The following is a 23,178-nucleotide window of genomic DNA, read 5'->3' as shown; positions in this document are numbered from 1 at the left end:
CAGAGGGTTGTTAGATTTTTCTACGGGAACGGCGAGGGTGCAGATTGTCGTTACACTAATTGTTACTCGTAGGTTCCAGTCTGTCAAAATACGCCCGTTTTGCCTCCCCTGATGACGAGAGACTCGCTGACAAGGGAACATCGTCAACTGCCAGACGCTGATTTTTATCTGCTCAGAAGACCAAACTAACGGCTACAATACTGTGTTTCGTTCCTTCTGATTTTCATAATACATGATAAATTGAAAAAGATATTAAAAAGTGTTGAAAATGAAAGTTGTATTGTTTTTGGAGGGGTGGCTCTACATCGAGGAAGCTTCGACTAAAGAACGTTTGCGCAGTCACTTCTCTCGTGAAAGGAAATTCCTTTAGTCTTCGTGAAAATGCAGTTCGTTGAAGTGTATTTCGAGAAACCTCGAGCGCTACGAGTTCCGTGAAAATGGGACGAATTTAGGCGGAGAGCAGAGAAACGACCGATATAAATTCGGTTGTTGTGTTTAGCTTCAAATCTCCGACTGGCTCGCGCGATAGTCAACGATTGTCGCCTGCCACAGGTTTACGACTTCTCCAGTTTCAGCATCACGACCCTGACGTCTAAACACAGCCACGAATTCACGATCGATGAACGACTCATCAGACGCTTGCACGCTACCCTTCTCATACTCCGAAATAAGGTACTTTTCACCGATCGCAAGATAGAATCAACCGTGAAAGGAATTCCATCTTGGGATTTTCGAAATTCATGCAACTGTAAATTACCTACAAATCAATTTATTTTCTTTAATCGTGGATCGAATCGCAAGTGGCTTAGCAGCATGGAAGTTGCTATGACACGTTAAAAATTGGGAAATACGAGAGATAATTATAATGCCCCTTTGTTCTATCAAAGTGGACATAACAAATTCAAACTTGAGTGCAAGGAAAAATGAATACCGATGAAGTGTAAATTTCAAAAAGGTCTCAAATGACTCCAGACGCCATCCTAGAGATGAAAACATATGATCGATAGAAGGCACTTGCAAATTAACAAATTTCACCACTTTGAAAACGACAAAAGTGAAATTCATCACAATCCACTTTAGAATTAAAGGCATACATATGTCAATTGAAGATCCAATTACAAGATACAAGCTCTCACTCGCAAATCAACTTTTGTCCACTCGATGACGACTCAAAGACAACGTCGATAGAAGGAACAATGTCCAGCAACATTGTTGAGCGCCTGGATGTCGACCAGGGTGCGTACTGGGAACAAGAGTAGCCGAGAAATCGAGTTACCATGTTTCTTTTAAATAAACGCTCGGCTAAAGGAATGAGATCAGCGAGCTTGTCGCAGTGGTGTATCAACGCTGCCTGGAAGACGTAGAGAAATCCGAGGTGCTACCGGGTGAGGGGTCGAGGGTGACGAGGGAGGAAAGTGTAGGATTACCGACTGTATACGTTCTTCGGCGTGGGTCGCGGGTGTTGTTTGTTGGGTTCACGAACAACATTGTAAGTAAGTGGAGTACGTTGACTGGCTGGGGGTGGAAGAGGGCCCGCTGCGGCCCAGCCACGTGTTGTACCGTCTAAATATCAGCCAACGACTACGTAAGAACGCAGATATGACTGCGACAGGGCTGTTCTCGAGCCCGTGATCGTACGTGGTCAGCACAATGTAAGAGAAACACGGCTCATGGCGCAATTTAAACGCGTTGCAATTCCGAGTATCGCGGCTCCACGTGGAATCGCTTCACGCGCTTGAGCTGCCGCACGAAGAGAAGATCGACGTAAATATATGTTTTGGTCATCGTGGCTTTCTTTGTTTAGAGAAGTGAAACGAAAATGTAAAAATTAGAAGCAGTGAATATGTCATGGGGTGTATTAGGCATCCTTCTAGGATGGAAGGAGAAGATATGCGTTTGGGATGTAGAAGCTAACCCTTTACGCTCGAGGGGTGACTTAGAAGCGACAGTCTTCGTTTATCTTTGATTTCGTTGAATCTCGAACTGTTCGCAGCAGTATTAATTGAGCTGTTCATTGGACAAATCGATTAACTTCATAAAAGAAAAAGTTGAAAAATGCGATAAAAAATGGCCTGTGGAATAAATTATTTATTATTCAGTGGCTAAAAAAAAAATTGGTTAAAAATGATAGGAGGTTTAATCGTCTAAAGTGGTAGCTATTGAAACTGTCGAGGCTTAAAATTAGTCGTTTGTATTGATTAAGATTTAGTGAGTTTTTGATTGATTGAGCACATAATATTGTTCAAAATCATAGAATAAATAAAGTGCTACTCAGGTATGCTAGAAAAAAGTTTTTACTATAAATACGTCCAAAGTTTATTTTACAAATATGTTCATTTATTATACGACGTGCTGTAAATAATGTAACGCAAGAATTGAAATCGTAAAAGTTCACGTAACATGTTCTTTTAAAGTGAAATTTCGGAATGTCTACGTGTATTTGAATGAGATACGCAAATATTTGAAACGTTTCAGAATCGGAAAAATCAACTAGCATCTTTCGAATCAAAAGCATCCGAGTGAAGTGCACAGATAAAAAAATTTGACAGAGATTTTACGAGAACACAAGTGCAACGACCTTCCTAGGGAAACTAGAAACGTACCACGATCGAGAGCGAGGGATTAATGTCGAGCGTACCCCATAGTTTTTGAGCAAATATGCAAGATCCGTTCACGCAGGGAACATTGGCAAAGATAATATTTGTTGAGATTTACACGCGTGCCATACCGACATTATTTTCATATCCGTAATACCAGTATGCGTTCTGTGATACGAGTACACGTACACGTGTTTGCATGTGCTCGTGCGAAAAATGACACATTTGTCGTGTCGCGTCATAGCGTTGCACTGTGCAATATGGAAATGTTAAACGAGTGAAAAATGTTGGAAAATACACCGATGATGTTTCCATCGACTGGTCAATTTGCATCGACGAATGGAATAAAAATACGAAGAGAAGACTTTTGATAGGAATTTTATATTTTCCAGAAACATTTAAAAACGGAGGATGTGCAAGATTATTTATATTTGATAAATTGTGTGATAAAGTTTAAGAGTCTGAGGGTCGAGAAATCGATGGCTAAGAAAATTAAATAAAAGGACAGTAAAATATCAGTTCATTTATTATCGAAATTAAATTAGACACTCAATGATATGAAAGCATGCAAGATAAAAGTAAAATGGAGTTTCTAAAATAAAAACTTGGATAGATATTTCTCATTTTCAATTTTTACCTGATGACTACTGCAATTCACCCTGACTAAGACATTCTCTGTTTCTATTAGGGGTAAGACTATTTATAATTTAACCTTTAATATTCCAATATTATATATGTAGATACCTTAACAACAAAATTTATTCTCCAAATGTCTGAAAGAAGTTTAGAATTTTTACAACGATACCTACTTGGGATCAGAATTTACAAGTAAATCCAGGCAAACGTATATCATGCGAATGTTTTCGTCGTAGATACATCCCTTAAAGATGCCACGACCTCCCCAGGTCGTACATGCGAACAAATTGAATTTCTCCGTGGAACCAATGGCGGGTCTGGGGGGTTGCAGAGGTATAGTCTGAGCAATTCGATTGTTTGTTCTTTTAGTAGAATGGGGCTGGTCGCAGTACATTTTTGGCATAAACGTCGTGGTTTATGCTCAGACACGCAGCATGCTAATAATTTAGGCTGTAGTAATGTTACGTCACTGTAGGGTTGTTTCGGTCCGGGTAACATAACATTGAGCTACAATGAACTTGGTGCATCGCTTTTCCTTTCGTGTTGCCTTTGAATATTCGTCGTGGAATGCATCCAGATTCAATTACAGAAAATATCAATGGGATTAATTCAATTTTTTGTTATGAAATCAGTGCGATAAATGTTTTATTTATACCGTCGTTTGTGACGTTATTTGGAAGTTGTAAGCAATTATAATAAGGAGGGCCTGTTGGATTGTTCTCATAACCTAAGGATCTTAATACATTATGAAACGAATATAATCAAAAGTACAATAATTACACATTGCTAATAATTAATACAATTTATATAATATAATTCTACGCCTTACAACTATAAAACAAAATTAATATAAAAGATAACCATCATTCTCGAAGCTCATCTAAAGCATCAAAATGAATCAAAATCTGTTAGATCAAATTTACCCTCAATTACTAACAAAAAATAATTGCTCGAATTCCACTCCTTTTCAACATTTCTCTACTGCTTCCATATTTCCCGGTTAAGCTTCAAGTTTAAAAAACCAAACGCTTTCCCGAGCATGAACTTTCCATACAGGAGCTTTCCATACAAGGTGTCTACGACCTAGAGCAACCCCCGAGAAGCCAACCTTCGTCGAAACTGTTAAAATGCGGGAGCACACTCTGCGTGTTGTGTCGTGAGATCGGTGAATGGATTTTCTAGCAGTGTCCAAGGGGGATGATGAATCGCGCGTGGCCCCCTTGTCTTTTCGTCGAACGCAGGGGCGTTCACCAGAGGTGGGTGAGTTCGACGGGGGTACAGCGACCGGGTGGAAAAACTGCACCCCGAGGGAGGGGGTTGGGTGTGTGTTCGTCGACGAAAATGTAGGTGAGCCGACGTTAAGCCGCGGCGGAGTTGCAGGCTCGCGCGCCCTCGAGGATGCATTGAGACGGTCACGAACGACCAGAAACAGGCGGTTCCACGAACTTCGGCGCCTACGCGCACCCTAAACGCGTACCATGATCACTGGACGATGGTAATTGATGCTCTGACCTAGTATCGAGGCCCCTGGATACGCTCCAAACGGACCAGAATCGATTCTCCGGGCTCTCCCGTCCAAAGAGGTCTCACGAAGGGATTTATCAATTCCAACTAGGGCTAGGACGACGGACGCATTCAGGTGTCACGATCTCGGAGATTTCCACTTTCTTAGATCTTGCTCGACGATATTTCGCTTTGAAAACCGCGGCCCTGATTTCGGACTGTTTATTCGTGGACATGCTCCGGGGACAGCTGTCGGGACGTTGTCTGGAAATGGGAGATTTTTTTTGTTTGATTCTCGATACCGAAACGGGGAATATGGATGTGAATTTGTGAGCGATTGTCAGAATTCTTGGGCGTTTATGGGTACACGGAAGCATCGATTATCCGAATTTGGGTGAGAGACAAGGAGTTTAGGCAATTACGTGAATAGATGTAAAAGTGAGGAAAGGTTCGATAAGCAATATTTTTTTAACGAAGACGAAGTTTTGAAGCCTAACTTTCGACCTGTTCCTTCTCCAATGGAAAATTCCATCGGCTACTTCCTCGAAAAGGAACACGTCGAAATTTGTTTAAAAACAGCATTACGAAACCCGGAATATATATGAAATCATACGTCATTCGTTTCCATAACAATATTTGCTTGGGCAATATAATTAAGTATTGTAAGAACTTGCACGAGGAAACAATATTTCGCTTCCTCTTCGTAATTTCGTATTGCAGGGTATAGGAACAACGACGAAGGATTTTTATCTGCACATCCTTTCCTGATTGATATACCATGCCCGATGAATTTGAACGATTCGAACGAACGGATCAGAATTTTCCAGACGTTCCGTGTGAATCAACAAGATTAGAAGAAAAATCCGTTAATTGGACCTCGGGTTCAGACACCGTCGGGTACAAATTGGATCGCCTCCCTCAATCCCCTCGCTGATTACTTATCGTGGATATCGATTATATTCGTAATGGTATATAATAGCGTGTCCTGAACGAAGTCAGATAAAAACCACGCTTCGCTAGAGCGTGTCCCCTTTATTCTAATGAGGAAAGGATGAGATGCATATTTATTTTCCCGTGAGCAAATTTTATTTATTGCTTGACGAATAATACGAGTGTATTATTGATGCATATGGACTGTGTAACGAAACGACAGAAAATAGATGTATAGAAGAAGTTGATATCAATTATCGGTTGTATGAATTTTATTTTGTCATTTAGAAAAGAAATGTTTGTTCGTATGTCCACGAAGAAGTTAGTATTTCAACTAAACAGTTAGTGGATGTATCTGTAGAGCTATTACATTTGATAAAGTTGCCTGAGGAGAATCTAATCAAACTGTGCACTATAATAGGGATAATATACTGCGAATGGAAGCTTTGATTACATCTACTCTAGCTTCTCAAAGGAATGTGACAAAACAAGCACGAAGAATCTTACAAATAAGCAATATCCATAGAACGTTCTTCTATAATTATTCCTCAACGTAGAAACATTCTGTCATTAAAACCGACCGTAAACGACCCCCACGAAGGTCGCCGAAGACCTGGAAAAAGTATTCGCAATTCGCTGATCCCGAGTGACTTGTTTTCGCTTTCCCCAAACATCTGGATAAACCTGACCAAGCGAAGGTGCAACCACGGTCGCACGTGGGCTCGCAAATAAACCTCTGACGGTCCCGGACCGTTATGTCGCGTCTTAGCCTCGAAAAGGTGCGAGGACGGCACAGGAAAGACGAAACACATGTTTCGTATTAGATCTTTCCTACCTGTCGACCCGAGCCAGGGCGCATAGAAAGTGTTTAACGAAGAATGCTACGGGCGGAACGAAGGTAACGCGGTGGCCTAGGGAACACGTGTTTCTGGCAGAGGTCGTAGACATTGTCCACGGGGAAGAATCTCGGAGGACGGCAGGTTCCTTCCGGAACATATTGGCAACACATGTTTCCCATTTCGGGATGCACTTTGCTTTTGGCAAAAAGGTACTCGGTAAGGTGGTTATACAACCCCAGTCGTAAACGGCAGGTTACAACCTGTCATTCTCGATGGCACCCCCGAGGTTTTCGTTCGCAGTAAACGTGACGTCACACGTGACAATTTGCTGCCGGAAACGTGAGAAACTGTCTGCATTTGACCAACACGTAAAATCATAGGGAAAATCGTTTTTATTAAATAGAATTCTTGTTCTTTTGAAAGCAATATAAAAATAGACGGCTTCCATCATCTTAAATAAGTTTGGCATTACGTTCAGTATCCAGGAGAAAATAATTTATTTTTACCACTGATATAGAGACGTAAAACTCCAAGAAAATTAGACTAAAGAAGACTAAGAAGACTAAAACTTGTCTTAAATCTTCTCCTCTTCTTCTCAAACTTCTAGACCACCCCCGTATTAACGAGTCTCCTTAAAAGTCCCCCAAAGAGCAATCACCTTCCAGCCAGTCATAAATCGCGTTACGTAATGAGAGCAACCCTTTCGGCAATTACCAGCCGGCCATTCCATCCGACGTCCCCGATGAGCGCGAAAGTTTCGAGAGCTCGAGTTCCGAGGAGTCCTAAAATTCCCAGGACGCGATAGAGCGGTGGCATCGGCCGCACGGGCTCACCAGCTGCGAACGGAAACCGAGGGAGGGCTATAATATCCTATGGAGTCTCGTCAACGGAACAGTACGGCCACCAGCAATCGCCTTTGCTTTCGATTTTGCCACCCGCCGACACGGCGCGGCGTGCACGGTCGTCTCTATTCGATTCACTCGGGGCTTTCCCCGAGCGACCTTAGCCGTCTACGACGTCGTTCTCCGTCTTCTTCGTCCTTTGACTTCTTCTTCTATCCCCCTGACGCTGTCATTCTCGCTCCGGCCTCGCGTTCCCATTCGTCCCTGTCGCTCCATCGGGAAACGGGGAACCCAGACAGCCAGGGATTTGCACGTGCGTGTGCTGAGGGGTCTTTCGACTGACCCTGCTCCAAGGGTGGAGCTTAAAATAAGGGTGGTACCGCACGGCTTACCTACCCCATCGTGAAACAGCATTGGGGATGAGATGGAAGCGAAGGGACAGCGGTAGGAGGAGAGACACGAGGACGGAGAGGAAAGGACCTAGCCCCGACACGAGGTCTCCCCCGAAGAGAAGAACTCCGTGCACTAGTCGTAATTTAAGTCCGTCAGACACCAGTCGTACGTGCTTCCCCGTCAAGGTTCGCGTTCTAGGTTCAAGGTCGTGACAGGAATCGAAATTTCGAGATTGCAATCGTTTTTATATCGCGCGGAAGTTTCACCTGGTCGTCGCGTTGACCTCGAGAAGTACAAAGGAGGGGGTGTTGAAGTTGCATGGTACCGGATACTAGTGTCTTGGATCGACTCCGTTGACGTGGAAAGAAACTCGGAAACTTTCGACGTAACACGTGGTCGGGGACATGTTGTGACTCGAGGAACGTTCTGTGCCTTCCAAGTGTCCGAATGTCACCAGCAGGGCCTCTGTGGTAGCAATCGTGCAGACGTTCGACGGAGTTCGTGCAACGGCGAGATAGAAGATGGCGCCCATGGTCGAGAATCATGGACGTGGTATCGTGTTAGGAAGCGATCCTTATGTCGGTAGCTGGAGACGCAAACAAGCCCAGAAAGGTACTGCTGTTTCTAATGGTTAATCGACGATTTGACATCTTTTATAGCTGGTATTTATGTGTATGTTACGTGCTGTTATTGAGAGAGTGTTTGCCAGTATAGTCTCTTCCAAGAGGGAGGAATGAAATAATTTCGTTGGAACCATGAATCATCGATGTACCGAGTTTAATGGCAAATTTTTGGACGTATTACGAGATGTCATTATTATGGTGTACGTTTGCTACGAATTCTTTTATTTTTTCTCGTGTTTCATTTGATTCTTTTGTTATGGCCTACAATTTCATCCAAGTTCATCCTTAAAGTGGACATATGACATGATTCTTTTATGAGCCACAAAAAAACATTACAGTTACGAGAATAATATAGGACGTTTGTAAAGTGTATGCGGTAGGTGTAATTGAAACTTCAATGTGCTAAATGTGATTTCAAACGTGGCCATCAGAAAATTTTTATTTATTTGATGAATCACATTCTGGACGACCAAAGACAATAGTTAGACATTCATGAACGGTAATTGCCGTAAATATGGCTACCCAAGAGCTCGCAATTCATTTTAATATGTCTTAAATACACGTCATTGAATCTCTCTCTATCTTGTACTGTTATGAGTGACTTATAAATATTCCAGAAAAAATATATTTTAAGCTTTTCTTTCATATCGCATCCAGAAACAATACTTGTAATTTAATCTCAAATGAACGTTTTGAACATTTCCAAGTCAGAATTATTTTTCCCAGACGATCAATTGCAGAATGCACTTCAAGCCTCCAGACTCGCATTTCCTCGGACATGTTCGTTCCGCAATTGCGAAGCGGGAGAAAGTTTCACGATCCTCTTTGTTCCGCGAGAACAAACGATTTTTAAACGTGCATTCTGGGAATATAGAAAATAGGCGTAACCGAGCTATGTTATGCTTATTAGCTTCACTGTGGCGATTCTAGGTACCGCGTCAATGTACCGCGAACCACCTCCGGTTCTCCATATCTTCTTTACTTTCCTTTCTTCCCGCCATCGTACGAGTGAAACCAATTGAACCTAAGAATTCTACGATTCCATGTGTCACAATCGAATTACTTTAGTATTAATTTCAATAACATTAAATGCAGTCGTATCAAGCTATGTATCGAACTAAATAATATTAACTTTTAAATGAAAATCTGTTTATCAAAAATGAAGCTTGTGTTCAAATATCAACGCACAACTAACAACTTAACCACTGAACTGAAATGATTCGTTACGACCGAATCCAAATCAATTATGGAGGAAATTGATATAGAAATTTACCTTTCTTTTCTACATATCAATAGCTCCATAATATTCCAGAAGAGAAAGTAAATTTAAACTTATATTAGAGGGACCAGAAAGTAATGTCGTTTCTTTTACATTAAATTCAAACAAAATTACAAGTTTTTATTTTTAATCAATTATGTAATCGCCCTCGTTACCAACAACCTTTTGCTATCTAGTGTGCAAATTTTCACAACGAGTTGATAAATGATAAACAAGTATTGACACTTTCAAAAACGACATTCCTTTCCGGTCGCCCTAACACATTTCACTTGTGATGGGTTCTTTTCTAAAAAAAAACTATGTGCAGTGGATTCCAATTAGATTTACTGACAATGAGTGTTAGACGATATGAGAGTAGCTTTTGATTACTCTAAAGACGAATGACATTTTTACATGCCTTGTGGAATGATATCGCAACCGAGTCGCACAATCGGTGGATGAAACGACGGGGCAGGAAAAAAATACATTATTCAAGCGAATTTCCATCCGTGAGAAGTCTCGGTAGATGGGTAGCTACGTCGTTAGGTTGCTCTCTTGCCGGCGTTTTAATGACGGGTTTGCTCCCTTTGCTTTCGGTTCTTATAACGAGAAGCTTCGACGTCGTTACGCCTTTCGCGCTGTATCATTCCTCAGCCACGAAACTCCATCGATTGCAATATTGGCAACGTTACACGAGAAAAATAATTAAAGTGAAGATGTTCTTGTTTTTGGACTGTACGAATGAAGGGTGTGAATTGTTAGTTGGATTTGAACAGCAACTCAAGTACAACAAATATACATTTATATTAAAGATTCGACAAGGAGGCTTGTAAACTATGAAATAAGACATCAATTTGTAGACTCTATTACTAGCTTTGTGCTAAGACAGTTTCTCGTTACAGAAGTTGTAACTAACCCCATCCTAAGGGTTGAAATGTTACGTATTTTGAAGATTGAAATAAATACTAGAAAATGTTATTATATGTATATGTACACATTTCATCTAGACATTCAGTAAAATTTAGCTCATTTAATGAAATATTGTTTTCCAATTTCAACTTCCAAAGTTCTGGCAAATTTTCGGCCTATGTTTCAATAGAAAAAGACCCAGCGCTGAAAAAAGTCTCAGTGCTATAGATATTAATGTGGCAGAACTGTGTCCTACTTTCGTCGACCACTAACTGGTAGACGCTGAAGAAGCAATTAGCGAGTTCTCGTGTTTTCGTCCCTTTTCTTCCCGCGAAACTTCTAATCTTCCCCCTGTTGTCTTTCGCCGCGTCAAATTAAAGTTTTCGAGGTCAACGAAAATTGAAATTAAAATTGAAATTAGTTTGGTGAAGCCGATCTCTGTTGTTTTCAGGCTGCAGCCCTTCTTCGGATACTTTGGATCTGAGCTCGCACAATCATCATCTGAACAATAATTCCATCCTCGGTGCTACTGGGCCGCAGGAAGTCGTGATGAAGGAGAAAAGCAAGAATGCAGCGCGTTCGCGCCGCGTGAAAGAGAATCAGGAATTTTTAGAATTGGCGAAGCTGCTGCCACTTCCGACGCCCATCACCACGCAACTGGACAAGGCCAGCATCATTCGACTGACCACGAGCTACCTGAAGATGCGAGCGTTGTTTCCTCATGGTAATGTATAAACAATTGATTCTTGCGAATGCATTAGGGTGGCCGATAAGTGACGTAATTTCTTTTACATTAAATTCAAACAAATACATTCTTAATACATTCTTAATAAGCTCATATTTTTATCGATAAAAATCAATGAGCTAGTGAATGATAAATAAGTATCGAGTTACTTTCCATTCCACCTAATAGTACATAAAACAAAATAGAAAACTCTATTCGCAGTAACGATTTATAGATGAAAAATGAATAGTAACGTTTAGGCCACTCACAGCAGAAATTTCCAAATTTAATGAAAAGTAAAGAACTATCTTTAAAAAACAGCAAGAATACAACACATTTTCTGTTTAAATTCTTACTCACTAAATATGAAATATTATCTAAGATGCCTCTGGCCAAATTAACCTTTTCATATCCATGACGTTAAATACAGTGAATATTATTTCCTTTCTCGAATGCACAACTATGAAACATCGTGCATATATCTTGTAATATTTTCTCGACAAACTTTACACGAATTGCATTCGTTGAGTTTCCATTCTGAATCAAATTACTCGAGTCTACTTCAAAGCATACATTGTTCGAGTGATAATTTTGCTCCACTTTGCTGTCGTCCTTCGCCAGCCATCTTAATTCACCTTCGACACTTAATAGACATTTTCGAGGGTTTCATCGAAGTTAAATCGACTCTGTGATATCATTTTGGGGAGACGACGGTGCAGAAAATTTGTCTGCCATCGAGGGGCCGTGGTAACCGCTCGACAATACGAAACAAATCGATTAGTTTGCCACGCAAACGTCTACGTGTGACGGAAACCACGTGCCAGCAATAAGGTTCACTTAGCGGTAAACGGATGAAACGCTATTCTTTGTTAATTCAGGCACCGGACACTTACGCGCAAAGGGCAAATAGTATCGGATGAGATGGATGTGATTGCGCACTTAATGCATTGTTAGTCCCTGGTGCTTTGTAAGCAAAGCATGGGGGCTGTTATAGTGTTACAATGGCTCCTCCCGTCTCGCCTCCCTTCTTACGACATCGGTGAATTGAATTTCAAGTGGCTGCATCCCTCTAGAATACGGCCGCGTCTTTATTCGTTGGAAAAAAAGGAGCCCAACGAAAAAGAGGCGACGCCCTCCCCTTGCGACACTTTGAGGGTGTCTTTTTCACTCGCGGGGAAAATTAACGCGGGAACGATTAAACGTGAAATTATTCCAAAACAGCATTTGAAATAAATATTGATTTGACGACGAACCAAAATTTAACCTTCTCAGGCCTGGCGTCCACAATTGAGGACCCAAAATTAAAAAATTACCGACATTATCGTTTAGAGAGAATGTCCTTATTTGTGCACATAAAGAAGGACCAGTTTTTCTTGAAAACTACACCATTACCATTATTTTTTTACTTTTCCTATACTAATTTTAGTCCAAATTGACCCTAAAAATTAAATGACATTCGTACGAGAAAAAAATAATTCAGGTCTGAAGGGGTTAAACAAAAATAGTACAAAAATGTTTGAGAATCACCTTAAGACTTACAAATCATTCGTCGTGTTTATAATACTATCATAGTCCATTGAGCGATGTCTTTAGATCAAGCACACAAAATTAAAAAATTCAAACAATTGTAGTAATTAAAAAAAAATAACAAACTCTCACCGATACTCTCTACCCCCTACACTTCCTCCTCCACTATTTGCTATCTATGAGCGATAATCTTGCACGAAAAAAATTGTAGAAAAATGTATGTCATGGTCAAATTAGTGATTACTATCACGCGACTCGACTCTATGGATAAATGATTCTCTTAATGGTCTACTCGCGGGGGAATTATCGCGCGACAACTATCGTATCAAATCTATTATTAACGTGGCACGAACGAGCCGATAAGCGCGATATCTGATCAAATTTAGCGAACGGCACGTCGCTGACGAGATGCCAACGATCAAGCCATTTTCCGCGAAATTCCACGAGACTGCAGAAAACGCCCCTGCAGCTGCGCCCGCGTTGCACGCGCTTCGGCTGTATTGTAATTAATGCGCGGACACGGAATACTTGGCTATAGGCTTAGTTACACGTTGAGTATGAAATGTCGCTAGAAACATGTATATTGGATCGTCGGGGTAAGGAGGCGAAGTGTATCGCAATGTGTGCCATGCCCTCAGACGAGACGTCTTTCTTTCCGCCATTGATCGCTTCAAACACGCAGCGTGGACGCAAACGATGTTTATAGTGTAAAAAATATAGAAAGAAGGGAGCATCTAAAAATTCTTGAAGAAGGTGATTGGTGCATACTTCTATAATAAGGGAAAAATATAGGGAAAGGTATAGAAAAAATTTTGTAGTCTGAGGAATCAGTGAAAAATCGCATAGTCTCGAACAAGATTTGTAATTCTCTGTTGTGGACTTGTGCTCCTTGGAATATTTTTAATTTATAGTCTCCAAAAATTGACAAGAAATACGAAATTCCTGCCGACGAAATAAAAATAAACAAAAAATTGTTTACTGACGAGACCTAACAGCGGAAACAACATTACGCCAAATATTTACAATTTGTACTGATAAAATATTACAATCAGTTTCGTTCCTTACGGTTCAGAAAATTGAGCAGAAGATTCACGGTTGTAAAATCATTTTTCAGGTCTTGGAGACGAATGGGGTGCCGCCCCGCCGCCCATCAACCCGCTAGAATCCGCTATCAAGGAACTGGGCACTCATATTTTGCAAGTAAGTGCTCATCGTTCTTCGAATCGTGTCGCGTAAATCTGTTAACATGTATCGAGTATAGAAATTTCATCGTGTCATGCAAATCTGTTAACATGTATCGAGTCAATCTAAATCTCAGTTTTCGATCGTCAATGGTGTTCAACAGTTGTAATTAATTTGAAAAGTGACGAGACAATGGAAATTTCAAAATATGATTCGAGCAACGAAAGAGAGAATGATCTTTTGCAGCATCGGCCTGGATTGGTCCTGATCGACGGTTTCTCGTTTCAGACTCTGGACGGTTTCATATTCGTCGTGGCGCCCGACGGCAAAATTATGTACATAAGCGAAACGGCCAGCGTGCACTTGGGACTGTCGCAGGTCGGAGATATCCCGTCGTTTATTTAATTAATAATTCATTTTCATACGATTATACACGTAACTGTCTTGCGCGTGCATTGCAAGCTCCGGACAAAGAGGATCGAACAGTAAATAATTCTTCTAGTCGTTTCAAACAATCCCTTCGATTGGTTTGAAGTTCTTAGTATTTCCAGCGTCGCATTAAATAAATCAAGAGATTGCTTCTAACGACTAGAAGAATAACTTCGTTATTTCCTCCCGCGATTATTGTCACATTTTTTTTAAATGATCACAAAACTTGGCGTGAATTTGGAATAATTTGCTGACGGAGAGTGTCGATGTGTGCAGGTGGAGTTGACGGGGAACAGTATATACGAGTACATCTACCACAACGATCGCGACGAGATGATGGCGGTTTTAAACCTGCCCCAAAGCACCGCGGACCTCACAGGCTTCAGTTTCTCCCCGCCTAATTCGAGAGGCGAAATCGAGCTAGAGCGTGCCTTCATCCTCAGGATGAAATGCATCCTGGCGAAGAGGAACGCGGGGCTGGTCACGGAAGGATACAAGGTAACTACATCAAATTTCATCTATGTTCTACATTCATTTTAAATATTCTGTGTAACGTATTTGCAACCGTAGGTGCCAAAGTGCTACCTCACTTGTTTTCAATCATAAATAAATATTTACCGATACAATCCTCGTAAATTTTGTTCGATGTTGTGTGATATTCGATGAAAAATTAATTTTCAACAAGATAACGTAACTGTATTTCAAGAATCAAGTAACGATGAAATAACGTATTATTCAAAATAATATTTGAAATAAAGTTATTAAAAAGTGTTGAGTGCTCTATGTACTAACGTCACGTATGCGTAACAGGAATGATTTTTTATTTCACTTCATTATGACATGATATTCAGAACAGTTTCTCGTATGTACACAATCGTTTTAATAAACATATTGGAGAGAATGCGTTAAATTTCCTAAAGAAGTAGTAGTTAACCAAATATTCGTGTTTTCCTGAAAAATATTTACAACGTGCAATTTTTATCGCGTGTGATTCCCAAATAGTTGCATTTTACTACGAAACAGTAAAATATTCAATGCTACAAATACAAAAAATCTGTATTTCTACAAAAATCGAAAAATGCTCCAAATTTTTGAACAGCAAAATGCACGAATAAAGGTCAATACGTTGACTAAAAGTCATTCCAAATGAATCGCATTCTTTGCACGGATGTGCGCGTAGCGAAAACACGCTACCGATTATGGGGGTTTATATTGGCTTTCATAAATCGCGCAATATTCGCGGCAAACAAGCCGGTTAAAGCCAATCCGTGAGGACCGGAAGAAGAGCCGAACGGCGATTAGCATAACGTCTAGGTTGCTTGCACAGGAAATCATAAAACGAATAAAAATTCGAATGCTAAATAAGAGATAAGGAGTGGCGAGCTAAGTAGGGACGGCATTGTCCTGGTCACGCGCGAGTCGAAAAGAAAACGGCCACCAGGTAGATGCGCACTGCCTCAAATTCACTCCGTCTGCATCCGTTCCGTGCAATAAAAACATCGTCGTTGTGTTTCGAATATTGAAATTTACGCAGGTTGCAAAATATACGCTACTCCTTTGTGGACCTCTTTATTCCTTGTTTCATCGACTTTTCGGATTTTTTTCGGAGTCCTTAATCTAATTTAATTTTTACTTTCCAATCATTGGATTTTTATTTCCATGGTTTTACTTATAACACCTGTTACCTACTCAATCCCACTTTTTCTTACTTCTACAATCCCTGATGATGTCTTGAGGCAACCTAAAACGTGACCGATTAAACTACTCGCAATGACACCTGAAATAATAGGTCTAACTTCAATCCTTTCGCCTGCCACCACAGCCCCCTCAAGCCAAACCAACAATATTGCCATTTATTTTCCAAGTTTACCATCGAACCCCCAGAAACGTAAAGCGCATTACCATTCATTACCATTCACGACTCACACAAATTACTCTCGTCTATCCGATTAAACCCATCAGCGCGACCCAGATCCAGATTTCGTCAGTACTAGCTAATCTTAATTTACGATCGTTAGCATCGCCACCGATTCACCGAAATCGGGAAAACCGAGCCCCCTTTTTCGCCGCGGATTGCCTCGTTCTCGCCAAATGTTCGACATATGTCATGGCAATAACTACGTCCCGATCGCTATACTTAACAACGGAAAGAGGTGGAAGCGTATCGGTCGAGGGACAGCGAGGGACCTGCGACACTTCGCACTTGCCAACCAAAGGAGCGAGCCCTCGAGAAGGAAAATGTTTGGCAAATAGCTCGTTCAAGCCCGCAGTGCTATGATGACCGTGGCTCTCGACGAAATCGCACACAGAAGACCCCAATAGAGGCGTTGAGCAAAGTCATGAATGCAACCCCTGCGTGCTGTTTAGGTGAGCCCGGAGGGGCAGCGGGGGGCTTCGTTGGAACGAAGGCAGGTTTTTGTATGGCACTTAGGCGCACAAAGACCGAATCGTAGTTGGCTTAACTTTGCGGAAGTGCGAGCACACGTTTTGTCGGATTTACACGGATTAGTGCCGAGTATTCCGAGGCGATTATCGCGAGGAGGAACATGGATGAGTACGAAACGAAGGAAATTTGTGGATATTGAGGAATTCAAGTCAGATTTACCCTGTGAGTTGTAATACGTAAATTTAAAAACTTCAGCTATTGTATTTAGTACGAGAAATAAGAATGTAAAGAGACACACTTAATTTATATAATATTATACTTGGTTTTCGTGAATAAGATTGATTTTTGAATCATGGTATTCAATACAAGGCACAGGTAAATAAAATTATACAACTGGTTTTGCAAGTTCTGAAAAGGTATACTGATTTTATAGATTTGACATGGAAAATATAAGATTATCCATTCTTGGACGAGTCAATCATATTACATTCAATACTACGCTTTAAAAATCAAATTTTTAAATGACAACAATATAATTCCTTACACTTATTCGGAATACAATCCTTGAAGCATTCGTTCACAAAACACTGTGTTCAATGTGTTAAAAAAAAGTTTAACATGCTCCGTCGTCCATATTGCAGCTTGTAGGTTTAAACTTCCACGGCTTTTATTTATAAATTTCTATCACTTCCCTGCATTCTATTAGATGTAGAAATTAATTCTATACCTTTACGTTCACAGTTATAATTCTAGTACAAGTTGTTTCCAACAACCCCTAATAAAGAGCAGTAAAGTGAAAACAGTCAACGTCGAGCGAAGCTACGAGTCAAGCTAGATTATTTCTGGTATTATTTATTTCAACGCCTAATATATCGAGTAGCACGTAAAATACAAGTACAAAGACAGTTGGATGACGGTAGAGTACAGTATTCACTGTAAGTCGGATAGCCTATCAGGGAACCTCTCGCAGCTCGCAGGCGTAGTCGACTTTCCAGCAGCTCGTCTCTCGAGTCGGTCTCCAAAGTGAAATCGAGCATGGTCGCGCGCCCTCGTCGCAAATTATTTTCCTTTTCACGGCACCCTCGTGTTCCTGTACTCGCGCGTTACACAGGAATTGCATATGAGAGCGAACAGATATATGCAACGCGGGCATACGAATAAGCCTATTTGCTTTACAAATTCCGCTGGCGTACTCGAGACGCAGCGCGGAAACGCGGACGGTGAACGAGGCTTTTTTTCGTTTCATCGGCCATTTAATTAAGCAGGAATTGTTAATTTGTTAGGAGTGCATCGTTCCACCGCGAGAATCCGCACTTCAACCCCGGGGAACCGACGCTCGAGTGTCGCACTTATGCTCTATCAGGATTCTTGAATAACGTTGAGAATAATCGCATGCACATGTGTAACTAACGATAAGTCGCCGTGTCAAGTGTTCCGAGCTTAATTGCGACGCTTCGTTTCGATTCACTTGAGGCACCCCGGAACCCACTTGTCACCTTTTAACTGTCCTTTGGTCACTAATTAACGATGATTTCTCGAAGATGACGAGGAATTGATGTTGCTGTGGCGAGACAGCATTTGCGATCGTCGAATGTGTCTACGAGGATCATGAGAAGTTTAGATGACTTCTGTTAAATTTAACTTCTCGAATCACTTGAAATTTACAGTACTCACGAGGGGGAAATAACGATATTTTCATAATAATATTGCTACGACCTTTATAATAGTCAAGAAAAAAAAAGAAAAAAGATAGAGACTATTATTTAAGTTTTATTTCACTCTATTTTACTATAAACTGGATTAAATTGAAATTTGTTCAAGATTTACTCGTATTTCTCTGTAATTCCTTGTCTAAGTATTATTATAGTGTGAGGAATAGGTACGTTTAAATCTGACAGGCTTTATAAGTACCTTAAGAAAAGATTTCGAAGTGACTCTAACGTTCCTTGAAAGGACAAAAGCTCCTTTAACCCACAAGCCTTCCATTACCAATATTATATCACTTTTAAGATGTAAAATTGAAACTTGAATAAACCTGACTCCGATTTTTGTTATTAAACTCCCTGAAATATAGTCTACTGTAATGTACTTAATTTTTCTATTATGCAGTATTCCTAAACGTATAGGATATTTTCGTTTATTAAACATTGCCTTCGTTTTTTGCAGGTCATACACTGCTCTGGCTACCTAAAATGTATCATAGAAGGACCAGTAGGGTCAGAGTACGAGGACGGCACAGGTAGATGCATCAGAAACGTTGGGTTGCTGGCGGTGGGCCATTCCCTGCCTACGCGTTCCATAACGGAAGTCAAATTACACCAGAATATGTTCATGTTCCGTGCATCATTGGACCTGAAACTGATATTCGTCGACACCAGGTAAGCAACGTTTGCGATAACCTCGTTAGTTATCCTAGACGTGTTAATTCCTATTCAAAGTTGAGAGGTATCATATTAATAGATCTGAATGAAATGTAATCTTTAAAAGCAACCACAAACTCATTACAGTGGTATAATAAATTTACTTGTATTAACACATTCACGACCGGCAGATATTTTAAGTTTCTAACACCGAGTACTGACAAAAATAATAAAATTCATCAATTTGAAATTGATTTGATTTCATAATTTGGAATAGAAACCAGGAATAGAACTTGAAGTAACGTCGATTCACGTCAGCGATCGCAAATGTGTTAAATTAATATAATAAAAGTATACACCTGACATATCTTCAACTTGTAAAATAAAAAAGTTGAAACGTCGCAACCAGAAATAACTTATTTTCTCGATAATATATTACTGAATTATTCACGATTATGGAATCAGAATTTCTTCTCTAAGGAATCCTCGTCTGACCTATGCTGCGAGTATTAAAAAGGCAAGGAATCGCTGTTATAAAGAAGAGTCGACGTCGATCGAAACGACTAAACAAGCTAGATTATTTCTGCCGTTGTAATTACGGCGCGGTGTTAAATTGCGCCGTCGATATTTCGACGCCAATGGGGAAGGGTCGCAGGGGTCGGCGACCATTAAAATCAGTTTCGTGTTACCACGGACCGGTGGACATTCGTTCCTTTTTCATTACTTTTTTCACGTTTTTTTTATTCGCGTCAAATAAACATCCACCATGGACAGGGCTGTATCATATATGCTCGCGATGCATGTACATTGTACACGCTGGGAAATGAACACGTGGCGATGTATAAATACCAGGAGGGGGTAACGCGACGGAACGCGGGATGAAATTTTATACACGCTTGGAAAATCGATTTCCCCGATGACGGTTATGCGAACGTACACAAGGAAATGTTTCGAATAATATAGTAGGATGTTCAAATGAGGTAACACGCCAGAACTGGAGGGTTATGGAAATGGAGCTTTAGTTACTACGAGTTTTCTTGGTATTTGATGGTGTATCAAAATTAATGGCCGTTCTGTCAACGTAATCTGCTAAGAATCATATGTAGTTTCGATGACTCCAAGTTCAAAGCGTGATTTTTGGGGAACTTGCAAAGCGTGTAAAAAAATATTGTAGCAAGGCACATTTTTTCCAATGTTGCAGGATGGCCGAAATGACTGGGTACAACCCACCTGATCTGATCGAGAAAAACCTCTATCATTACGTGCACGGGTGCGACGCGTGCCAGCTGAGACAGGCTCATCGAATATGTAAGTACTCGTTTGCAAGTATATTAATATTCATAAACATTTGAAACTAGATTGTGAAAACATTACGCATAGAGTGTTTAATACAATCAATAAACGCTTCAATGAAGAGGGAGAGACAAGGCGATCTCCAAAAACAATCATATGTGTGACAGTGAAGGCAATTATTAGAAACTTCATTATTTCTTTTGACTTTTGTAATGATACATTTACCTACTGAGGATTGCTTTGTTCTGGAACAAAAAAAGGTTAAAGAATTATTATTACTACAATACAATGAAAACTGACGTGAATTCACATTAGCGGTCGCGAATGTGTTAAGATAGACCCTTGAACCTTTTTTTAGATAACCCAGACCCAACCCAATTGTCTTTTATCTATTTATCATAAAAATCTCTTACGTTTCGTTCATCCCTTGTGTTCGCAGTGTTATTAACATTGATACCACAAAATTCTCTCAGCAGTAGTTTAAACTCTCCCCCATCTTCAACGATTGGTACCCTCCGTAACAATTACCATTAAATTCTCAAAATCACAAGAGGTTCGAATTGGACTCTGCACTGAAACTGCCAGAACGAAGAGACTCGTTCCCATTCGAAAAGTCTGATACGGTTTAGGGCAAGTAGCTGTCTTCCGAAATAGGCCTTATTCTCCCCGTCGTCGGTCGTAGTCCGAAAACGGTCTCGAAGGCGTCGACGTGGTATCAGAGTGCTCGAAGAAGAGGCTCTCGCGAGGCCAGAAGCAGCTGACGCTGCTTAACACGGCGACGCCCTCGCTGACGAAATATCCTTTGATCTTTCCTTCCTCCCATCCTCCATCCGTGTCCCGAGCTTTCGAGTAGAGGTAGCGCGCGAGTATAACAGAGCATTTCTTTTTTTCTTCTTTTCCTCTCCGGCCGCAGACGCTCCCGCGCGCCAACACGTTAAAGCCTAAGTATGTGCATACGTAGTAACATACAGGGTGTACATTATTGATTGAACAATGCTGGCTACGAACCGCCGCGAGAGCAAAAGAGAGGCTCGCTGCGTGTACGTATCTGTGCGCGCGAGAACGTCAGCACCGCGAGGGTGGATAGAAGGAAGAGAGGGCGGGAGGTGGGAAAGGGGGACGGTAGGAAGAGGGCAAGAGAGGAGGAGGCTGTTACTGCTATCACTGTTTGAACAGACTCGCAGTTTCACGAGCGCAACTCCAAGGGAGCCCTGACATAATGCCACTAATGTCTGCGCCTGCGGATTGTACGATCGACGTTACGCCCAAAAATTTTCTTCCAGCTCGCCTCGGATGCCTCCCTCCCCGTAATCTGCACCGCGATCTAAATCCCAAACCGAATTACCCTCTGCGTGAAAATTTCTGTTTGTCCCCGAAAGAAATTATAAAAGGAGATTACTTTGGATGAACGATAAAAGGTAGACGGTGAAAATTGTGTAGGAGACGTGTACCTCTTGGTCGCGAAGGGGTTAACCCATTCTCTGCCAACTACGAGATATCTCGTAATTCAAAGTAATTGTAATTACAGAGAACGAATTTATGAAGAGAAATAATGATCAAATAAAGTACCTACCCTCTGTTGACTGTTTCTAAAGCAAACATACTGAACCGATATTTATTGGGTTTGTCCAGAATGTTCGTGGCAATTTTTACAAAAAATTCAAAGGCACATTTGTATTTTGATACGTATTTATTGAACTACATACATGTTATTTGTTATTTGTTTTCGACCATTCCGATACATAAAGACCACCTACAAAAAATCGACATGGACTTTCCAGACAACCCAATTGTCTTTTATCTATTTATCATAAAAGTCTCTTATGTTTCGTTCATCTCGTGTGTTCGCAGTGCTGTACAAGGGTCAAGTGACGACCAAATACTACAGGTTCTTGACGAAGTCGGGAGGCTGGATCTGGATGCAATCGTACGTAACGATCGTCCACAATTCGAGAAGTTCCAGGCCACATTGCATAGTGTCGGTTAATTACGTGTTGACGGAACCGGAGAGCACAGACTTGGTGTTGAATTGCGAGCAAATATCCTCCTGCTCGAGCCCGGGGAATCCCCCCAGCGCGCCTCTGGCCACCCCCACGGCCAGCGCAGGAGCGAACGATTTGGAGAACCACAGCCCCAGCCCTCCGGCTTATCGGAACAGAACGAAAGAACCGCCTGATAACGATTACGCGGACAGCGCCGGTTACCCTAACCCCGAGTACATCGGCTCGACGAATCACAGCCATTTTTTATCGTCGCCTTACGCCACGCAAAGTTTGAATGGCAATACTCACGAGGACAGCTCCTACTACAGCCCTGACTTGTTCTACCAATACGGAGGTAAGGATACGTTCAACCTTTGGTTGGGTCGATTTTGACCCGAACCATTTCGTGCCAGAATTGAGGTGGATTTGGTTTCGATCGAGATTCAATTCAGTCTTAACATTATAACTACCGACTGTATCGTTGTAGTGCGAGAAAAGAGGAGGAAGAACAAACTAAATATTTGTTAATCGAATTGATTAAGCCATACACTGCACAAATTAATTAACACCACCAGTCACATATAAATTGTAACATTACTGTCGATTATTTTTCGGCTATTCTTTCTTAATAATTTTATATAACGTTAGATGAAAGCTGCATCTTTTTTTTTTATTACCGTGGCGGAGGGGAAATCTTAGAGCCAGATTCGTACTAACTAAAACCCTTCCGCTACAGCCCCCCCCCCCGGGAGGGGGTGGGCGGAA

General features: G+C 41.1%; 1 protein-coding gene across 4 annotated transcripts in view; it reads left to right on the top strand.

Moving 5' to 3' along the window:
- The window catches only part of LOC128877004 (single-minded homolog 2), a 43,043-nt gene that overhangs the window by 15,649 nt on the left and 4,216 nt on the right, over positions 1-23,178 (top strand). For 3 of the 4 annotated variants that reach the window (XM_054123929.1, XM_054123920.1, XM_054123938.1), the window contains 7 exons: positions 10,982-11,254; positions 13,896-13,981; positions 14,252-14,341; positions 14,669-14,890; positions 18,945-19,156; positions 20,340-20,446; positions 22,283-22,768. In XM_054123929.1, the coding sequence (XP_053979904.1) occupies positions 10,982-11,254; positions 13,896-13,981; positions 14,252-14,341; positions 14,669-14,890; positions 18,945-19,156; positions 20,340-20,446; positions 22,283-22,768 (1,476 nt within the window). Of the gene's footprint in view, positions 1-8,223; positions 8,353-10,981; positions 11,255-13,895; positions 13,982-14,251; positions 14,342-14,668; positions 14,891-18,944; positions 19,157-20,339; positions 20,447-22,282; positions 22,769-23,178 lie in introns of those variants that run through there. The other variant, XM_054123909.1, reaches the window with a different exon arrangement.

The sequence above is a fragment of the Hylaeus volcanicus genome, chromosome 1, assembly GCF_026283585.1.
Source record: "Hylaeus volcanicus isolate JK05 chromosome 1, UHH_iyHylVolc1.0_haploid, whole genome shotgun sequence".
Lineage (NCBI taxonomy): Eukaryota > Metazoa > Arthropoda > Insecta > Hymenoptera > Colletidae > Hylaeus > Hylaeus volcanicus.
This window is presented reverse-complemented; position numbering and strand designations above follow the sequence as displayed.